General features: G+C 43.4%; 1 protein-coding gene across 17 annotated transcripts in view; it reads left to right on the top strand.

Moving 5' to 3' along the window:
* The first annotated feature begins 1,379 nt into the window (after positions 1-1,379).
* The window catches only part of AGBL1 (AGBL carboxypeptidase 1), an 806,151-nt gene continuing 787,494 nt past the window's right edge, over positions 1,380-20,036 (top strand). For 9 of the 17 annotated variants that reach the window (XR_011497368.1, XR_011497363.1, XR_011497375.1 and 6 more), the window contains exons 1-2: positions 1,381-1,741; positions 8,166-8,183. Coding sequence is in view for 12 of the 17 variants with exons in the window: in XM_070495693.1 (XP_070351794.1) it covers positions 1,691-1,741; positions 8,166-8,183 (69 nt within the window). In the remaining 5 variants the exon portion in view is untranslated. Of the gene's footprint in view, positions 1,742-8,165; positions 8,184-20,036 lie in introns of all 17 variants that reach the window. The other 8 variants (XR_011497373.1, XM_070495678.1, XM_070495672.1 and 5 more) reach the window with 4 other exon arrangements.

Raw genomic sequence — 20,036 nt, 5'->3', positions numbered from 1 at the left:
GTAGAAGGTGGAAATCCTTAGGGACCTTTATTTCTTCCATCCTGTCGTCAGAGGTCGTAGAAGTGTGAAGAAACAAGAGGGCTCCCCAGTTCCTGTGAGATGTTCTAGTCAGTTCCCAGCGTGGGAAGTCTTCCCATTTAAAGCTGTTAAGAGTGGAAGTTTCTGGAGAGCGAGAACCATGTGAATTTGTCCTTGAATTTGGGGCTTGGCATCTGGCACTGAGGAGGGAATGACTGAGACACTGCCTAACTCCTGACTTGGGACTTTGGAACATTGAGGCCAAGTAGGATCAGGAAATACAACCTCTCTTTCCTCAGTCACTGCAATGTGTTTGGGCAGCTGCCAACTGCCCGCTTTGATGCTCACAAAAGCTCCCCACATGCTGCACGGGGTGTTGGCCGAGAGCCGAGGCCCTCCCGACTAGCTGTGCTCTCTGTCAGTCACGAACCTCAATGAGCTCACTCTCCAATTTCACACGCTAAAGTTGTGTGAAGCTTTGAGACTTGCTAGATCCTGGCTATAGGGTCAAAAATTGTCAGGCATCGAACACACAGGCTGTTTCTGGCAATGGGATCGATATGGTCGAAATTGGGGCTTCCCAAACTTTAATCCTCTAGTGATTTTGTTACCCAGCTATGAATCCCCTGGGATCTTGTGAAAATGCAGATTCTGATTCAAGAGCTCTGGGTGGGCCCTAACAAACTTCCAGGTGATGCCCCCAAGCAAGCTGAGAAGCCAGCATCTGAAGGACTACGAGACGCTTAGGTGCTGACACGGGGAGGAGGATTAGATGGCTAGTTAGCCACCAAGTCTTCTCACACATTCCGAGCAGAAGATGTAGAAAGAGATCCTGGATGCTACGTTGGTCTGGAGGAAGTGGGGCCAGGGCAGCCTCTCAGGCCTCCATTACTTTGATCAATGTGTTTATAGCAGCAAGAGGCAGGATGTGTAACGGTGACCGCCTGTGCTTCGGTGCCAGCTTGCCTGTTTCGACCTGTCTTTATGGTTTAACATCTCTGTGCCTCAGTTTTCTCATTTGTAAAACTGAGGTGGGGTGGGGTGGGGTGGGAATAATGGTACCACCTCCACAGGGTTATTGTGAAAGCTGGCAGATTATATAAGGGACCTGGTCTGTAGAAAATGTCCAGCACAGTTATTTTCCTTCTCAGCCAGAGCTCCAGTCTCTAAGCCTGGGACCTCAGGGGGCCCTGGGCTTCTGTGCCCTGCATGGCCACGGTTGTGCAAGCGCTCTTGGGTCTCCTGTTACCCGGGAGCCGGCAACAGACCAAAATAAAGAAGGGGGGGACAAGCGGGGAGGGCCGAGCGAGCCTCTGCAGGGAGTCTGACCAGGTCAGCTGGGAATGCCTGTCAGCCATCCAGGGTGGCTCCTGTGTGGGCCTGGAGGTGGGTGAGTGACTCATGCTGGTGCCCTCTCCACCCCCGCGCCCAAATGCTCAGCCCTCCCCAGGCCGGGACTCACCTAATCCCCACAGTGGGAGTCGGGGGGCATCCGCGCCTGTGCAGAGGTCTAGGGTTGCACCGCGGTGGCTTCACACTCAGCAGCATGTGCAGCTGAGGCCTCCGTGCAGCAGGCTCCCGCGAGGCGAGCGGTGAGGTCAACTTGGCAGCCGCTGCCTCTCCAGCCCCGATCTGGCCGCAGGCAGCCGGTTCCCCAGGACCCGAGGAGGGGATGGCCGAACAAGAAGCCAGTGGGCTGCAGGTCCTGCTGCGCACGCTTCAGGTAGGAAGAGGTAGAGAGGTGCTGAAGCTGGCAGGCTGGGTCTTTGTGGGCCAGGCCTGCCTTGGAGCTGTGCTCCCGCAGTCCCCTCTGGCACCAGTGGCCCTGTTTGCTGACCAGCAATAGCATAGGAGTCAGGAGCAGCTCTCACCTTGAGGCTGACCTGAGTGATGCTATGGTGTTTAAATATTAAACACGACGATGTTGATGAGTGCTCTGCTGAAATGATTGAACCTGGTGGGATTAGAGGCTCAGACTATAAGATCCAGGTTTGCTAGAGATGGGAAGGATGGAGCAAAAGTCTGTCTGGCAAATGAAGAGCTGCTAAAGCTTTCCCTGAACAAGGCAGGTGACCTGCGGGGAGTACCAGAACTGCCCACGAGGAAAGGAATAGCAGGGGAGAGGACTCCTCTGGGCTTCTCCTACTGAATGGGCATGTTACTGCGTTCCCAAAGAGTGGTCTGCATCAGAATTGCCCAGGACACCTGCTAATACTGCATCTTTCCAGATCTGGCCAGAAGGAAGCAGAACCATCAGGGGAAGGGGCCTCCCTCCTGGGTGGTTCTGTTCACTCCTAATTTTGAGAATTCTTGTTCTCGAGCTGTGGCTTGCAAACTTGTCTGCAGACTAGGATCACCTGGAGAGTGTTAAAAAAAATACTGCCACCTGGGACCCACCTGCCAAAATTCAAATTTGATTGGCCTGGGGAGCAACTTGGGTGAGGGAATTGTGAAAACTTCCCAGGTGGTCTCAACGTGCAGGTAAGGCCAAGACCACTGCTCTATAAACGTGGGTAGATGCTTGCACTTAACTGGATGCTGAGAATGCCAGAGCCGAAAGGGGCTCAAGAGCTCTTCTACTCTAGGATTTTAAACCTGAAGTTGGTGGATGGGTGTCCCAGGAGGATGGGCTTCAGGGAGTCCATGACCCCACCCCTTGATTTAGAATGGAAACGTTTTGCACTTATCTTCATTTTCCCCTGCTGTGCAAAACTATCTTAGTTTTCCTCTGATTTTTGGAAGCTCTGTACCCCTAAAAAGTTTAAGAACCGGCAAGTCCAACCTTCCAGTGTACGGACAAGGTCACTGAGTCTTAGAAGTGGGAAATGCTTCCCCAAGGTCACGTAACTACTTAATATGGGAACTGGAACAAGGACAGAGGACTTTCAACATCCCGTTGACGTAGTGTCTTCTCTCTCGTTCTATCCGATGCAGAAAAGGCAAGATTGAATCCCGGTTAGGAGTGTGGGCGGTGGGAACGGACCTCAAAATACATTTGCAAAATAAGTCTAAGAATGTTTTATCTGGCTAGATTTGTTTGATTTGACAATCAGGTGTAACAAGCCAACATTCTTAGCGTCCTTCTAATCTCTGAACAGTTGTATGGAAGCCTCGATGAGCTGTGATTCAAACCGCCGAAAGCTTCTAATAAGCGGAATTCTCCTTGTGCTAGCTGTCTAGGAAAAGAGGAAAATAACATGTTGGTATTGGGGGTTCAGTAAAAATGAATTTCCTGCAGTTGGCCTGGAAGTCACTTCAGGTTGAAGTCAATCTCCTATATTCCCACCAGTGGGGATTTATAACTGATATTTAGAATGATGGCTGCAGGGCACTTCAAGATTCTCAATCATCAAAGAAAGCCTTAATTATGTTCAATATACCCTACTTAGTTCTCAATTAACCAGAACATTAAAATAACCGGAACATGCTTCCCCTGCATGTTCTAGATGATCAGAATCTGGCTGTAGAATTAACTTGGCTTCCTGGCCTAGCCCTGAGTCAGCCCCCAAAAAGTGCCTCCATGAGTCCTGTTTCTGTCTTGAAAGTGGAAGTCACAACACAGACATACTTTAAAAAAAGGGAACCAGAGCACATGGTCTGTGGAATGTTTCATGGGGGGGACTCCCAGTCCCCATGGATGTAAATCAGGCGAGCCCACAGAGTTTCTGAGGAGGGGTTAGCTGAAACGCTTTCACCTGGATTCCAAAGGTCGAACAAGCCAGTCCCTCTTTCCGTGCGCACAAAAGTGATAGAAGGCTTTGTACCGCCTCTCAAACCTCAGACCACAAATGTCTGAACAGGATGTGAGCTGAGGTATGAATCCCACTTGTGAGTCTTTTGGGAGCTCCCCAGAACATTGCCAAGGGAAGGGAGAAACAGAACAGAGGACCAGAAAAAGCAAGCTCAAGGATGACAAATGTCCCCAGGATATGATAGAAGAAACCCCCATCCCGGAGCATCACCACATCTGCCTCTGTGGGGCACAAGGACGAAATAAACCAGGGCATTAAAAAATATCAGTTTTCTGCCTCTTACCTTTTCCTGTGCAAATGGGAAAGGGGTAAGTGATTTTTTCCTACCTCAAATTAAACACAGCCTTATCTCTGGCCTGAAAGTGTGAGAGTCAGATTTCTACCCAGACGTTTTCCAAGTCCCTTACTTTTATCCCTTACCTTGGATTTGATGCAGAAAATCAGATTGACTCTTGAGGGCCTGGGTGAAGGGGGAGGCAGCCCACAGCACAGGTGTGAGACACAGCAAGGACTGGATCCGACCCCATTTCTGGCACTTACCAGCTGTGTATCCTTAGGCAGTTCCCTCGACCTCTCTGAGCCTCCTTTTGTAGATCTGTACAAGAGGGACAATAAAAACACGTTCCTCACCCCTTTGTGGGAGGACTAAGAGAATGCATTTGAAAAGCATTTGTAAACTATAAATGGCTGTTCAAACGACTGTGGTTTTTATGATGTCCCCAGTTGAGGACACAGTGGAGAGGCTGGGAACACTTGCTTACACTTTTCATCAACCTGCCCTGCTTTTTCCTGGGTGGACTCCAGTATACTTGGAAGAGAAGGATGGTGTCCTTCTCCTTCTGTCCTGCTCTTGTCTCTCCTTGTGGTTTGAGCTAATGGGGAAGATGGGGAGCTGCCAGCATAGCAGGATGCAGGCTCCCCTCCAGTTCTGATGCCGTGAGCCCTCTACCAGTGGCGCCCCACAAAATGCCAATTAAGTACCTTATGGAAACATGAAAAATGTATAATCACTTGGTCAGCTTGGCACATTCTGAGGCGTGATATGGGCACATTTTTGCTGTTTGCATTTGTACTTTATTATTTTATGTTATAGCCACTCAAACTGAATCCCAGGTCTGCATCTTTGCCAAAATGTGTATAGCAAATTCCTTTTCTCAACTCGGGCTCCAGGAACATCATCTATTATGGATTGTGAATGAGGCTGCAGGATGTGCAGCTTCCTGTCTTCAGTTAACATTGAGCTTAGATAATAGAAAACCTGGATGGGGCGACAACTTCGCTTTTCCTCTCGGACTTGTTTCTCTAAGGATTATTTCTAAGATAACAGGTGATTTCAGCCTTTGGGCTGCAAAGAGGGGATGGGTGGAAGAATGACGACTGATAGTTTTCATTCATAGCACTTGGGAGTTTTGTTTCCAAAATGTGTGTTTGAAAATTTACTTTCTAGAATTCTCCATGGAGGATGTGGGAATATCCATCTATTGTACATCCATAGGGCCAGGTGGAGTGGAATCTGAGCTTTCCCCTTGGACGTAAACAGAGGGGTTTGGACAAATCAAGAGAAGAATTTTCCTTTTAGATAGCAAGCACTGTGTAGACATTCTGAAGATCACAGGATTTCTCTCTTTGGTGAAGTTTGAAGCTTTCTCAGGTTTTGGAGACTCCTACCTCAACTGCAACACAAACATAGAAATGAGCTGAAATCTGTCTTAATTTCAAGCATCAACAGAAGCAAAGAAAAAGAAAAGCCCCATAAGGACAAGTGCCAAATAGAAAAGGGACACAATTGGAAAGAAATGGCATCTGTCTGTGTCTAAGGAATGACTTGGTGCCAGTCAAACTGGAGAATGAAGGGGGTGCAGTGGCATGTGGGTGTCTGCTGAGCTGGAGGTTGGGAGAAGCCTTTATCTGGTGTTTTGTTTTTCAAGACCTTGTTGCTTTCACAGCTTCTTAAATTCCTTGGAATTGGAGATTGAAAAAAAATGAACATTTATTAAGGGTGCACTCTATGCCAAGTTTTCACATCCATTTCCTCACATCGCTCTCTCTGCCACCTGTGAGGGAGACATGGCTGTTCTGTCTTCTAGATGAGGACACTGACCCTCAAGAGACTGTTAAGCTGCTCAAGGTTCAATGACAGAAACCTAGTAAATCCCTAGAGGAGGGATGTGAAAGAGATTATGTCACTCCAAAGTCTTCCCACTCACTTACGTTGCTTACCTGACATAGGGAATACTCACTTATTCTTTGTTTTGAGGACATCACCTTGACCTCACTGAACCTGAAGGTTGAGCAGATATGGATTCTCTATAACAGAGGGAGGCTTATTTAGGGCTGAAATAATCTTTCATATCCTAATTTGGTATGTGGGTAAATAAATCCTGATAAAGGAAGGTAACACTTTTGATTTGGGTCAACTGGATATTTTCAATATCCATCCATCCATCTGTCCATCCCTCCGTCCATCCCTCCATCCATCCATAGCTTTCTATATGCTGGAAGAGATTCACAGAAGACTATAAGGTAGGATGAGATACTAGGAAGAGCAAAGTCTTTGGATCTTGGCTCAGCCACTCAAAACTTACATGATTCAGGACAAACTATTGAACTTCTGTTTATTGAAATTTCCTTGCCTGTAGAATGAGAATGATAATATCTACTCATGGGTCTATTATAAGTTTAGAGAAGATGCATGTAAAAGATAACCATAGTAGATAAATAGCAGCAATTATTATGATTCAACACAGGCCCTGCCCTCACGAAAATGCAATGTTAAAAGTGAAAAGGTAGGAGGAAAAAGTATTTGTAGAGCACATTTTCACGTGATGAATGCCGTAGTAAAGGTAAACATCAAAAGAAAAGTCTATGGACGTTGGGAGAAGAAACTCCTCCTGGCTGGAGATTCAGGGAAGCCATGGGTCATGTTTCAGCAGAGGGGGTGAGGAGGGTGCCCAGTGCTCTTCCCCATGTCCGGAAATGTGGAGAGTATTACTACTTGCCATGGTACTGAGTTTGATTAAAACAAAGTTCATGAAGGACAAGAAAGGAGATCGAAAGGGGAGTTTGCTCAAATGCTAGAGAGTCTTGAATGGCAAGCTTCAGATCCAACCATGTCCTTGCTAATGGCTGCCTACCCCTAAATATGAGTGATGGGAGCTACAGGGTATTCAGACAAGGTGACATTCATAAAGCTATTTGGATGGGGGCCATTTGACATGACTGTATTACTGCTTTTTCTTGTCAAGTAATGTAATGTGTTCCCCCTAACCTCCCTGTCCCTGACCTGCCTTTTGTTCCTGGTCCTATCACTGCCCCCACCCTCCAGCCTCAACCTTCAGCCTTTCCTGTCACTTAGCTCAACCCTGCATCTTTCCTTATCCCTAATCCTACGCCAGGGGGAAGGGCTGGGATGAAGTGATGCTCGGGGATTGGGACAGGAGAACTGTTTTAACCACTTTCTTTTATAACCTGAAAGAAACACAATTATTTAGAGTCAGCAATTAAATATCCTTGTGTCAAAGCAGAGCTGATAACATGGCTGCATTAAAACGACCAGAGTTGGGTAGAAACGTCCCATCCTCACTTGGGAATTGAAAGCAGTTGGCATTTCCATCCCCTGAGCCCCGATTCTGGATCTGACTGCCTGCCTGGACACCGACCCCCACAGGGCAGGGGGTGAGGGACAGAGGGCCAGCATTACTTTGAGGCGTAATTGGAAATTTGGCATTGCTGGTGACATGTTGAGGCAAATGGCCAACAGAGAGACCCATGCCCACTGTAGAAATCTGTAACCTGGCAACATTTACCCCACAATTTACTCAGTTACTAAAACTGGAACCACTGTTAACGAAAGCCAAACATAGTTCCACTTCAAGCCCTGGGAGCTTGGGGAGTATGCAACCAAGGAAGAGAAGTTGGTCTGGGTTACTAATTACTGTATCTTTACGTGTGGGACAGGCAGCTATGAATCAAACAGACTGGATGCCTCTTCATATTTCAGAGACGGGCACATGGAAATGGATCCTCTTGGGCATGACCTCTCTATCCTTTTGCCAGACCTGAAATGAAGGAAGCTGAGAGTTTGTGGGATCTGTGCTTTGTCACTGAGTGAATACCTCGTGGTTCCCTCAAAACGACAGGTTCTTAAGCCAGGTTCTTATTAGAGAAAAGGATGCATAGGATGAAAGATCAAAAGCAAAGATACTCAGAATAAAAGAATGAGTAGAACAAAGGACATGGAAGAAAACAGAATGGCGCAGAGTCTGTGCTCAATGCATATTTTTTCTTTCTCTCTTCCCTGCCTCCTAACCCTCTTCCTTCCTCCCTTCTTGCTTCCCTCCCTCCTTTCTTTCTTTTTGGTAAATTTTTGCAAACGGAATACATCCATGTAACCAGCACCCGGATGAAGTAACAGTAAGCTCTCAGCATCCCAGAAGACCCCTCTCACCCCTGCTTCCAGTTACTGCTCCCGAGTGTAACCACTACTCTGATTTCTAACACCACAGATTAGTCTTGCACGCTATGTACTGCATAGAAATAGAATCCCACAGTCAATCCTCTTGCGTGTCTGGCTTCTTTTGCTCAGCATTGTGAGATTCCTCCATGTTGCTGCGTATAGTTGTAGATTGTTCATGTTCTCACTGCTGAAGAGCATTGCATTGTGTGAATATACCATGATTTATTTATCCGTTCTAGAGTTGATGATATTTGGGGTAGTTTCCTTCTTTTGGCTGTAACAGATAGTGCTGCTAAGAATATTCTAGTACATGTTTTTGTGAATGTAAGCATGCACGTCTGTTGGGCATGTATCTAGCAGTAGAGTTGAGGGTCACAGGGTACACATATGGTCAGCTTTAGTAGGTAATGACACGTTTCAAAAATGGTTGCTCCAAAATAAACACCTATTAGCCATGTAAATACCAATAGTTTGTGAGAGTTCTGGACGCTCCACACCTTTGCCCCAAAACTTGCTTAACCCATATTCATTAACTGAAAGTGGCTTGAGATGCTGTGCATGGAGGAGCTTTGTCAGATTCATGTTTTGTGTGTACAGTTCTCCCTACTTGGTGCCTTTCATAGTAATAGTTCAAATAATAACAAGATTTGTTAAACAGTTGCCGCCAGTCAGGAGTTGTGCACAGCCCTTCACATGCATCGTCTTGTTTAATCCTTGGAACAGCTCTATGAGACAGGTAGTATTATCATCATCATTTTAAAGCTCTAAAATGGAAGATTGGAAGGGTTAACAAATTTCCCACGGTCACGAAGTGAGTAAGTGGCATAGCTGGGATCTGAGCGGAGGGAATCTGACACCAGTGGACACGCTTTCGCCAGGTGTATTAACTCACCGAGGAAAAGGAGGGGCATTGAGAAGATTCTGAACAGATTATGCCAGATGGTAGGTGTCTGCTGGGGAAAATGGGGACCCCCCCCTGCTTGGCACATCTGGGGAGGACAGCAGCTGTCCCCCCAAGGCTGGGAGGACTGGCCAAGAGGGCAGAGAACAGGTGCCTCACGCAGGGGTTGGCAAACTCTAAGGGCTGGATAGCAAACTTTGTAGGCTCTGTGAGCCATGGGATCTCTACCACAACTCTGCCAATATAGCTGTAGGTAATATGCAAATAAGTGGGCTTGGCTACGTTCCAATAACACTGGCAATGGGCTGGATTGGGCTGGCGGGTAGTAGTTTGCTGACTCCTGGCCTGGAGGCCTTTGGGCACAAGTCTGGTGTAAGGGTGGGAGTTGGGATGGAGAGAGAGTGATGGAGCAACGGGGCCTGTTGCTGCTGCAAACTGCTGAGCAGGAACTCCCCTCACCCGCTGTGGTTATCTTCCTCAACCCCCAGGCTGCCCTCCTTGCAAAGGCAGCAGATCAAATGATGCTCTGGGTGTCAGAGTTCCTCCGGGGGAAGGTCTTGCAGAACCTGAAATGCACAGTTCAGAATGTTACCTCCTGAGTCATTTCTGTTGCCACCGCCTCCACTCTTCTAGGTATCGGCGGAGACAGCTTGAGTCATCAGCCCTCTGCGGCTGGGCTTTCCGATCATCTCAGCAACATTTACCAGTGTAATAGGTAAATAGGTAACAGGTAGACTGTTCTGCAGTGTAATAGGTAAATAGGTAACAGGTAGACTGTTCTGCAGATATTGTCTGTGTCCAACAACACTACCAACGCAAGACGTGGTCAAACTAGCACTTCTCAAACTGGGTTCCCCAGAACATTAGTGTTCCCTGAGATGGCAGTGGGTTCCACTCAAGAAGAATCTTAATGACAGATGGATCGGACATATCAGGATAAACAAATTGACTACACTTCTTTGCTGAAAGATCATCAATCTTTTCAAATCTTTTCAAACATTTATGTCTTTCGGTTCTCAGTTTAAATGTTTTTTACGAAGAGAGGATTTCTCTGACAGCCCAATTAACTACCCAGTCACTCTAGGGTCCACCTCTCTAGTTTGACTCTCTGCATAGAGCTTACCATTCCCTGATACTGGCTTGTGTCCTCTCTCCCTTCTTCCACTAGGGTAGGAATCCCGTCTGTCTTGTTCATTCCTTATCCCTACTACCTAAAGCACTGCCTAGGACATAGTAAGTACTCAGTATTTGTTACTTGAATAATAAAATGAATGTGCATGGTAAATTATTAAGCTGGGGATATAATACATAGCATTTCCAACCATCTTGGAGATGAGATAATTTTTATGGCAAAACCGTACTAGTGTCTCACAAGATGTTAGGAATCCATGGAACACATTTGGGAAACAGTGGTTACAGAATGATGCCATGTTAAATCACTGCTGGTCCGTGAGGGTTGAATTTCTTCTGCTCTGGAAACTGACCTCTGGCATGTTGAAGCTATTCTGATCTGAGCGGATGCAAGGTTAGTCCTGTTGAAGACCTAGGGTCATTCCTCTGCTTGGTAAATTCCACTAACTGATGACTCTTCAACCTGTCCAGAGGCCTTGAGTTGACACGACTTCTGGTCCTTTCTTGATTGGGAGAAGGAATATAAATGACAGGCATGCTGGTTTCGAAAAAGGTTCTTCCTCCAGGCTCAAGAGAGCCATTCTGCTTCTGATCAGGAGGCCAGATGGTGATGACAGCTTTAGCCCTGGGCTTCAGATGAAAGTCAGGGTCAGATTTCATAGTCGGGGTATCTGATGGGACTTTCCCTAGGGAACTTAGAGAGAAGGCAGCTTCTGTAATAAACGGTCAGTAATGAATTCTCCCCCTACACTTCTAAGAAAAAAACCACCTCAATGTGTGTTAACATCTCTAATCTTGGAATCCCACCTCCCACCAACCAGTACCGCTCCAGGCCCTACGTTTCTGATCCCTAGGCATCCTTATCCCAGCCTTCTTAAGATCTGAATTAATCCAAGAGACCCCTATGACAGTACAGATAGCTTTTCCTTTTCACAATAGCTAGATTAGGAAGAGGCTATATGCAAATCCCATTTTCTCCTTGACTTTCATTATTAAATCATAAAATATATTTTATATGTCCTCACATATGTTGGTTTATATCACATATCATAAAATATATATTACATGTCCTAAAGAAAAGAAATTCTCCAAATGACAGTTAAAATTTTAGACTGAGGAAGAGGCTAAGATGATGACACTACCCAAATGGGCATTCTTTGAAAATAGGTATTAAAATTCAAGGAGTGTTTTTGCCACGAGCCACTCACATTTGTTGAGCACTTACTATGCGTCAGGAAAAATTCTAACCATTTTCCACGTATTGCCTCATGTAATCCTCACAATGATCCTGTGAGGTAGGTATAACTATCATCCTCATTTTACAGATAAGGAACATGAGGGTCTTGCTCAAGGTCACACAACCTTTAAGTAGCAGAGTTGGGACTTGAACTCAGACACAGTCTGACTCTAGATTACTATTACTCATCAGGCTACAGCATCTGTTTTCCTTTTACCTGTCCTTTTCACCACTAAACATTTTTTTTCTGATTAAAAAAGTAATATGAACTGATTATTACAAAAATTTAATTAATATGTAGATATAAAACATAGGGAGTAAAAATCCCACATCATATCCTACTCCCTAAGACAACCAAGTAAGCATCTGCTATATGTTCTTTTTTTTTTTCTTTTCAGCTAGGAGGATTCACCCTGAGCTAACACCTGTTGCCAGTCTCCCTCTATTTTTTTTTTTTTTTTGCTTGAGGAAGATTCTCCCTGAGCTAACATCTGTGCCAATTCTCCTCTGTTTTTTGTATGTGGGATGCCTCCACAGCATGGCTGATGAGTGGGGTAGATCTGTGCCTGGGATCCGAACCTGCGAACCTGGGCTGCTGAAGTGGGGGGCGTGGAACTTTGGCCACTTGGCCATGGGGCCAGCCCCCTGCTGTATATTCTTTAAGATGTTTATATACATATACCAATATCTGTACTTCTGTAACTATATCACTATGCCTATGTCTATATCATTTTAGCACACTATTATTCAGTTTGCTTTTCCTACATGTCAGTGGAATTGAACACCTTTCAGGCCAGCACATATAGATTCAGCTCAATCTTTTGTGGTACTATACAGTAGTTTAGTATATGGATGTACTATGATTTAAATAAATTGAAGTACATTTTCTTCTAGTGTTTCGATCGAATTTGACTTTATGTTTTTTATTTTTATTTTTTGATGTTACATATGTTACATTTTCATGGTCAACTTTATCAAACTTTCATTTCATGGATTATTTTTGGCACAAGACATTTTTTCCCATGATCTAAACCTTACACCTAATGATGTTAAATTTAACTCCATATCATTCTCTTTTTTCTTAAGCCTTGCTGCTTTTGTAGAGCTTCTCTGCCATACCACACTTCACCAGTATGTGGCAGTAGTTAACAAATTTATATCCTTAAAATTTCTTTTACTGGAAGATCCCAGCGCTGTAGGCTTCAGCAGAGCTCTGCTTGATAACATGTGGAAGTTTTACATTTGACATAAATGTTTGTTTAAAATGAACATATATTGGTTTCTTGGCTGGGCTTCAGGAGGCCGATTTGATTTTGGACTCTGCCATGGACTTTCTGTTTGACTTAAATCGGGTGGCCCAGCATCCTCTATGTCTTGATGGTTCTCAGACTTTGGTGCTAGCAGATTTGCCTAGCAACATCGTCTGTTTCCTTGGTATATTGTGACTCTCTTCTTATGGTTCATTCACTTATCGAATAGCTCCCTTGTACCAGATGCTGTACTAGCTAGTGGGTGGCAAGGTTCTCAGAATCTTATCAGCCAGACCCTTTCCTACTGAAATTCTTCCAAAAGTTATTGATCAATGTCAAGAATAAATAGATCCAGCTTTCTGCAGTCGCACCTGTCCCCGTTTGTTCCAGGAACGATTCTATTCTGTCATGACTGACTGAGAACACATTATGATCATTACTTCAAGTTTCGGGAAAGATCTGAAGACTCAGCAGCTGTGATGTGTTCAGCTATGCCTGTACACCTATGTTAATTTACATGTGGTCTTTTTTTTTTTTTTTTTTTTTTTTACCTAAGAGGCAATTATTCTTCATCTTTTAATTATTTTTTCTCTCCCAAGGAGCAGGGTGTCACAGATCCCTTTTTGATGCCATTGGAATATAAAGACATTTCCCCCAGATAAATGCAAGTGCAAACTCTTGACAACAATTTCAGAGTAATAAGCCGTACCAAAAGGTTTCACTTTCTCGAGGTCTTTCCTTAGGTTTTGTTTCATGGCATGGAGCTCTTTAAGGTCAGAATAGTAGAGGCAAGTTCTAATTGTTTCAGGAAAACCCCACAGTTCTGTCCAATTGATGTACATCCCTCATGTCTCTGAACCAGGCACAATATTTTCATCTCCACATCCCAACTTTGTCTTGAACATCTTTCATACTTGATCTATGCTTGTAAAAATCATAAGTACCTTTGACGGCTCAACTGAAATGTTAGTTTCCAAAAAAAGCCTTTTCTGATAATAGATGATATTGCTCCCGCCTTTGAAGTAGCACCCAGGCATTTGTATCTGTCTCTTAAACCATCTACGCTTTGCTTTGTTATAAACATAGTTGTTCTCTATCTATTCAACAAACTTTTATTGGGCATTGGGAACCTCAAAATAAATAGAACATGGTCCTTTCCCTCCCACATCTCATTGTATGAAGAGGAAAGAGATATACGTTTGAGAATCTCCTGCAAGTTGCAGACCCTCTCTCTAGATAAGCATACATAGGTACTTAAATCTCAGAAGATTTGCTTAGAGTTTGAATAAGAATCTATGCTGTGTGGTTGCTTGGGTTGACATATGAACAAATAACTATAACATATTATTATTAAGGAAGAGATAACAACATGCCTGGTGCATTTTTGGAAGAAGGGGAGTCTCAATCAATCTCCAACTTTCCATGAGTAAGAGATAGGTTAGATAATTCAGACCAACCCTTGCACTGGAGACAATTAAAAATATGGATAAAATATAAATGCTTTTTCTAATAAGCATCAATGTTCTAATGAGATAATGAACATTTAATGGGCTGAAGTCAGGAGAGTTGGGAAACCCCGGGAGGTGAGCAGAGCTTGGCACTTCTGCCCTGAAGGCATTTACTGTTTTGGAAGGTGTGGCTGGAAAGATTGAGTTGTGTACTCTGTGGCCTCGCACATCTAGGAAAACAAGAGTTGGAGTACAGGACTTGCCAGGAATGGGGACCCTGGCAAACTACTCTTTGCCTTTGAGCTGAGACCTGAAGAGCTGCTTCCTAGAAGTCACGATGAGCTGTACATAATAGTCTTCACATTGAGCCATTCTTCAACTTATCTTGGTGGCCCAGGAAATCTTAAGACTTGAGCAGATCATCTCAGATTCCTAGAGTTCCTAGGTGCCTGGGAGTAGCAAATTAAAATCCTCATTAGTGAAAGAAAATATCATACTAAGCTTATATTAATTCTGTAAATAATTTGAAAACCAGGCACATGGGAGTCAATGTAAATACACACCAGCAGAAATAACAGATGGCAGAATTAGATCCACTAGTCCCCCAGAAACTGGAATCACCAGACATGGAATGTAAGAGAGCTTTGGTTACTATGTTCAAAGGGATTCAAGTGAAGTTTTAAAATTTTGGCAGTGAACTATAATCTATAAAAAGTGATATAGCAGATTTGAAAAGGAACCAAATTGAAATTCTTGAACTGAAAAATAAAATAACCAAAATTAAGAACTCAGTGGATAGGTTTAATTGCAGGTTAGATTTGGCTGAAGAAAGAATTGAAAATCAGGTCATAAAAAACAATCCGGGATGAAGCGTGGATGGTCAAAAGGATTAGACATGCGGAAGGGCAAGTAAGAGACAAAAGTGATAGGGTGAGAAGGTCTAACACACATTTAATTGGAATCCTGGAAGGACAGGTGAGAACGAGGCAGCAACAATATTTAAAGAGATAATGATGGAGTTCCAAACCTTCAATATACCATCAATCCTTGATGATACATCAAGTAAGATACATAAGACAGTATCTTACTCAAGTCTCTGCTCCCTGAAATACCTGGCAGGACTTTATAAAGTGTTTCTTGAGCTTTTTTAGGTGAGGAATCTTTCTTTTTATGTTCTATTTCATTTTATATTTTTGGAATCATGTCTGAAGTTCTTTTAAAATAGTGTACTCTTTAAAACAATGTGAGAAAATTACTGTCTGATGTGGATATACATTTAAATATCTAAATCTCTGTATTTTCAGTTGTCACTTCAAAATTTAGAGCTTCATCTACAGCTGACACTACCATTGAAGTGTAAGCTCTCATTTGTGATCTGATGATAGATTTTTGACCAGAAAAAGCCCTCAAACTCATGTATGTTGCCTATGATTAAACTCCATTTGGTTTCTTGCTGTTTAAGTTTTATAGCAGCCTTTGGTAATGAGTTGTAAAATCCTAATCTGGTCACAAATAATTAAAATGTTATATTTACTTGCTTTTGCCCTGTTCTTTTTAATGATATGGTATTTTGATTAGTAACTTCATATTTTCCTTAAAAATAGAGAGGAAACACGATGTATTATTGGTTCCCTCAGAAACAGATTTTGAGACAAAGATTTGCATGCAGGAAGTTTATTGGGCCGTTCCTGGGTCCACAGACAGGAGAATGAAGGGAGCAGGATTGGGCAGAGGGAGTTGAACTGCAATGTAGTCACAACAAAGGCTCCAGCAGATCCCACAGGCGGCTCTGGAACTTGGAATGTCTTGTAGCAATTGTCTTGTTCTTCAGCAGGGGCCCATGAGGACTTCATACCTCCTCCATTGACCAGTCATTGGATACAGGATGCTTTCAGTGGGACGTGACCTTAGAGATTCTCTTCACCTGACAGCAATTCCCAGAGAGGGACAAAGGGGAGAGCTGTCAGTCACTAATATTCCCTCTGGCTGGGGGGCAGGAGTTCCTCAGTCCTGAAGGGGAGACCTAGGAGGCACAACTGTAGCATCTGCTCTGCATGATAGCTGATAAGACGGGGAATCAAGAGACCTAGGTTCTGATCCTGGCTTTGTGACTAATGGACTGTGTGATCTTGGGTAAGCCATAGCACCTTCTGGGTCACAGTTTCCTCATCTTAAAAATGGAGAGTATGATTGAGATCAGTGTTTCCTCAACTTCAGTCATTTGCATGCCACTTTCATGATTTTTAAAAATATTTTTGGATCAACAATGCTATTACTTACTTAATATGATTTTTTTCTAGTAAAGTTTTCATTTTAACTTTACTTAAGGTGGCACTTTACATACAACCATAAACATAGCAAATAGCACTTAGCACAAATAGGAAGTAGCCACGGAAATAAATTTAATATAAACAGTGCAATGCTGGTAAAGTTCAGCTAGATACTGTTACCTGTGGAGTCTCTGAACCTGAGGGCTGCTGTCTGTTTTCTAAAAAGATTAGCAACTATTAGAGAGGAATTGGAAGTATACTAATAACTAAGACTTTAACAGGCATTTCCCAAAAGAAGAATAAACAGTTTACTGAGAATAAACATTTTTCTCTGTGTGATTCAGTGATACTTAATGCTGTGTCTCCTGTGGCACCTAAATCCAGGTCACATAGTCTCAGTAGGTTTCTGACCTTTCAAGAAAATACTGGATGGGGTAGTCTTCAGGGTAAAATTATATTATTGCATGATTCTCCCCTTGTGTGAGAGAAGCGTTGGGGAAAAGCTATGTATGAATTATAATTTTTTTTAGGTCATGTATCTGTTAGATCAAGTACCAGCCAGAAGCTTGAGGATTAAATTTCTTGGATAGGGTTCCTAACATTATGGGCACACCATATCTGAAATGTAGCCATGATGACCAGGAATGAGACTCCAGTGTTTCAATTCTCCCAGTATCCCTAAGAGAAGGAGCTTTCATAGGAGGTAAACTCTCCTGCCATGATCAGCCCAGTATGGCTCTATCCTGTGCCCTAGCTTCGCCTCCTCAGGAGCCTCTGATCTGAAGTAGCATGCTATATGAACCTCTCATCCTGAGACCACCAGTTGCTTGTTTAGCTGCCTTTTCCCTGCTGATCAGGAGCTAGCCAATTTATCCTGGCATATTTCGACATTAAAAGGAGTGGCCTAGAAAATTCTCTTTCCCGTGATCTTTCTGGAAGATATTAGACCCTACTTTAAGTTGCCCAAACCTGCTGGCCTGTTTTCAGAGTTCTATCCCTCTGCACATGTTGTTCACAATCAGGAGTAGAGTTTTGAGTCTTCTCTCAAATTTCAGCTGTATTCTACGCTTTATTAGGGTTACAGCTCCTACATCTTTTTCCAGCTATGGGAACAGATGCTTTATCTCAGTCTTGGCATCCTTTAATTCCCCAACATTAGGATTTGAAATCTCCTATTGAATTCATCTAAACTAGCCAATTGGAGGATGACTGGAATTCTATGTCAGGACCAATTTACTTTCATAAGTAAATTAGGAAAATTAGTTTCCTTGAGGCTAGTAAAGGCACTCACCTTAGTGGGGCCACCACCCCTCATTCAGTTAGATCTACACTGAATATTCCTGAAGAATTGAGACTATGAGGCCTCTTTGCTTCTATCATAAAACCAATTTAAGTCAATATAGAAATAATGATGTCAATGACAATTATCACCTTAACACAGAGGAATAAGAAGGTGAAGAGAATGAGGAGGAGTTGAGGAGAAGGGAAGAGGAGAGGAGGAAAAGGGAGAGACCTTTACCCAGTGCATCCTATGTTCCAGGCCCCATGCTCTGCCTTTCACAGGATCAGGCCCCACAGTCTTTGAATACAAATGCCTCTGAGTAATGAATTGATCCCTCAAGTTTTAGAGCTCAGGTACAATTGAACAAACTAGTGTCTCTTATTTTCTTCGAGACTAACCCAATCTCAGTTCTTTTTATGGCTCTTTCTATCTCTTCTTGATATAGTTAGTCCTTGGGGCCAATTCAACAAGTTTATGAACGTGAGTTGGTTTTATATATACAGTTTTATTTGGTGTCACTTACAAGTCACATAGAGTATCTGAGATTGTGCTAGTATTTACAGAGTGACCCACCAACTCAGCTTTCTATCTCTTCAAATCTCATCTGAGAATTACTTTTCTCTTTGCCTCCAAATATCTTGCTCCCCATGCTGTTATTTAATTCTGAAAATGGCACAGGGACAAAATTTACATGAACAATAATGTGCAAATAAATGTGTGTTCAGTCTGATATGTGGGTAACTTCTCTGGTGTATTGGAACCTAATGTTGTGTTGTATTTGTCAAGTGCTTGGGTGTACAGAGCCAACAGGATGGTTTAATATTCAGTGATGTGGTGCTTACATTACATGTACTTGGTGTTTGTAAGATTTGATTCATAGAATTGTTTTTGGGAAAGCTAAATTCCTCATGACTCAGGACTTAAACGCATTTAGATGCACCCAAGGTACCCGTGGTCAAAGCAATTTTCATGCATGATGTGCTAGGGGTGCATGAAGATATGGGGCTGATATGATACAGAAGATCTTTGAACCTACCTTGAGCCCTGATCAGAGCTAGCAAACCTCCAGTTGATTCTGAGATAATACAGACATTTTTTCTTGATTCCAGTGATTGTCAAGCAGGGATAATTTTGCCCCTATTGGGACATTTGGCAATGTGTGGAGACAATTTTGGTTGTCACAATTGCAGGGAATGCTTCCAGTTAAACATCCTATAATACTTAGCATCTTAGTGCTGCTAACTGCTAACTGTCCTGCAACATACAGAATCCCCGCCAGAGACACCCAGTCCAAGATGAGGAGAGCCCTGCTCTATTCAATCAGCCCATTATTTATTTTACTAATTTAGGCTCAAATTTAAGATGGCACATAGCATGGTGTAATTTTGTCCAAATAATACTTTTTATGAGAAAGAATAGTGATGCTGTACTTGCTAATTCTTGGAGTTGCTCACAGAAGAACCAGGCTGGTGGATCCAGGACAAAAACCTTCTCTCAGAGCCATCTTTTCCTGGCTCCCTGCTGGCAGTGTGCTGTTGAGCCCTGAGAACCAATTGGCAGCGATCGATGCGGTTTGCTTTGATGTGTTCCTGAGGCTCCAGGAATTGTTGAACTATGTGACTGACACATGCCTGGAGGCGAAGAGTGTTCTAATTCCCAAAGGAGAGAAGGACACCAATTAGAGCTGATTAAAAACGAAACACACTGCAGAAAGCATTCGGGGCCCAAAATCATTCAGCAAGTGATGTGTGCACACCAAGACCCAGGCATGCCAAAAAGTGAAGATGGACATGTTCCCTGTGGTTTACAAGTGCATAGGAGACCACAGGACAAGGGGAAATAGGAGAATGTGATGAACAATTGTGGTCCTCTGTGATTTCTATTCTGTTTTTATTTCTTCTGCAGCATGGTTAAAGACTCGAGAGCTTAATTTTGATCTGTAGTGACCAGGTATTGGGTTTAGCTCCAGAGAGAGCTGAACTTCAATCCTAGTTCTACCACATGCAAACTATGTGCTCCTAGGCAAGTTACCCTGCTTCTTTAAACCTCATTTCTTCATCTATAAAATGGGGAAAATGATAAGTATCTGTTGTGAAATTGAAGGGAGACGGCATTTGTGAATGTTCTAGCGAAGTCTTGGCACACACTGGACGCTTAATGAATATTCACCTGCCTCTTTCCCCCTGCAGCTGAAGTAATGCCATATGTCCCCATCCTACCAAAATGCTGAGCTTCTTAGAAGTGCTTTCTTGGGAGCATTTTGTGTCAGAGTGCAAGCCACGCTCTAGACT

This window comes from Equus asinus, chromosome 2 (genome assembly GCF_041296235.1).
Source record: "Equus asinus isolate D_3611 breed Donkey chromosome 2, EquAss-T2T_v2, whole genome shotgun sequence".
NCBI lineage: Eukaryota > Metazoa > Chordata > Mammalia > Perissodactyla > Equidae > Equus > Equus asinus.
The sequence above is the reverse complement of the archived record's forward strand: the minus strand, read 5'-3'. Positions and strand labels throughout refer to the sequence as shown.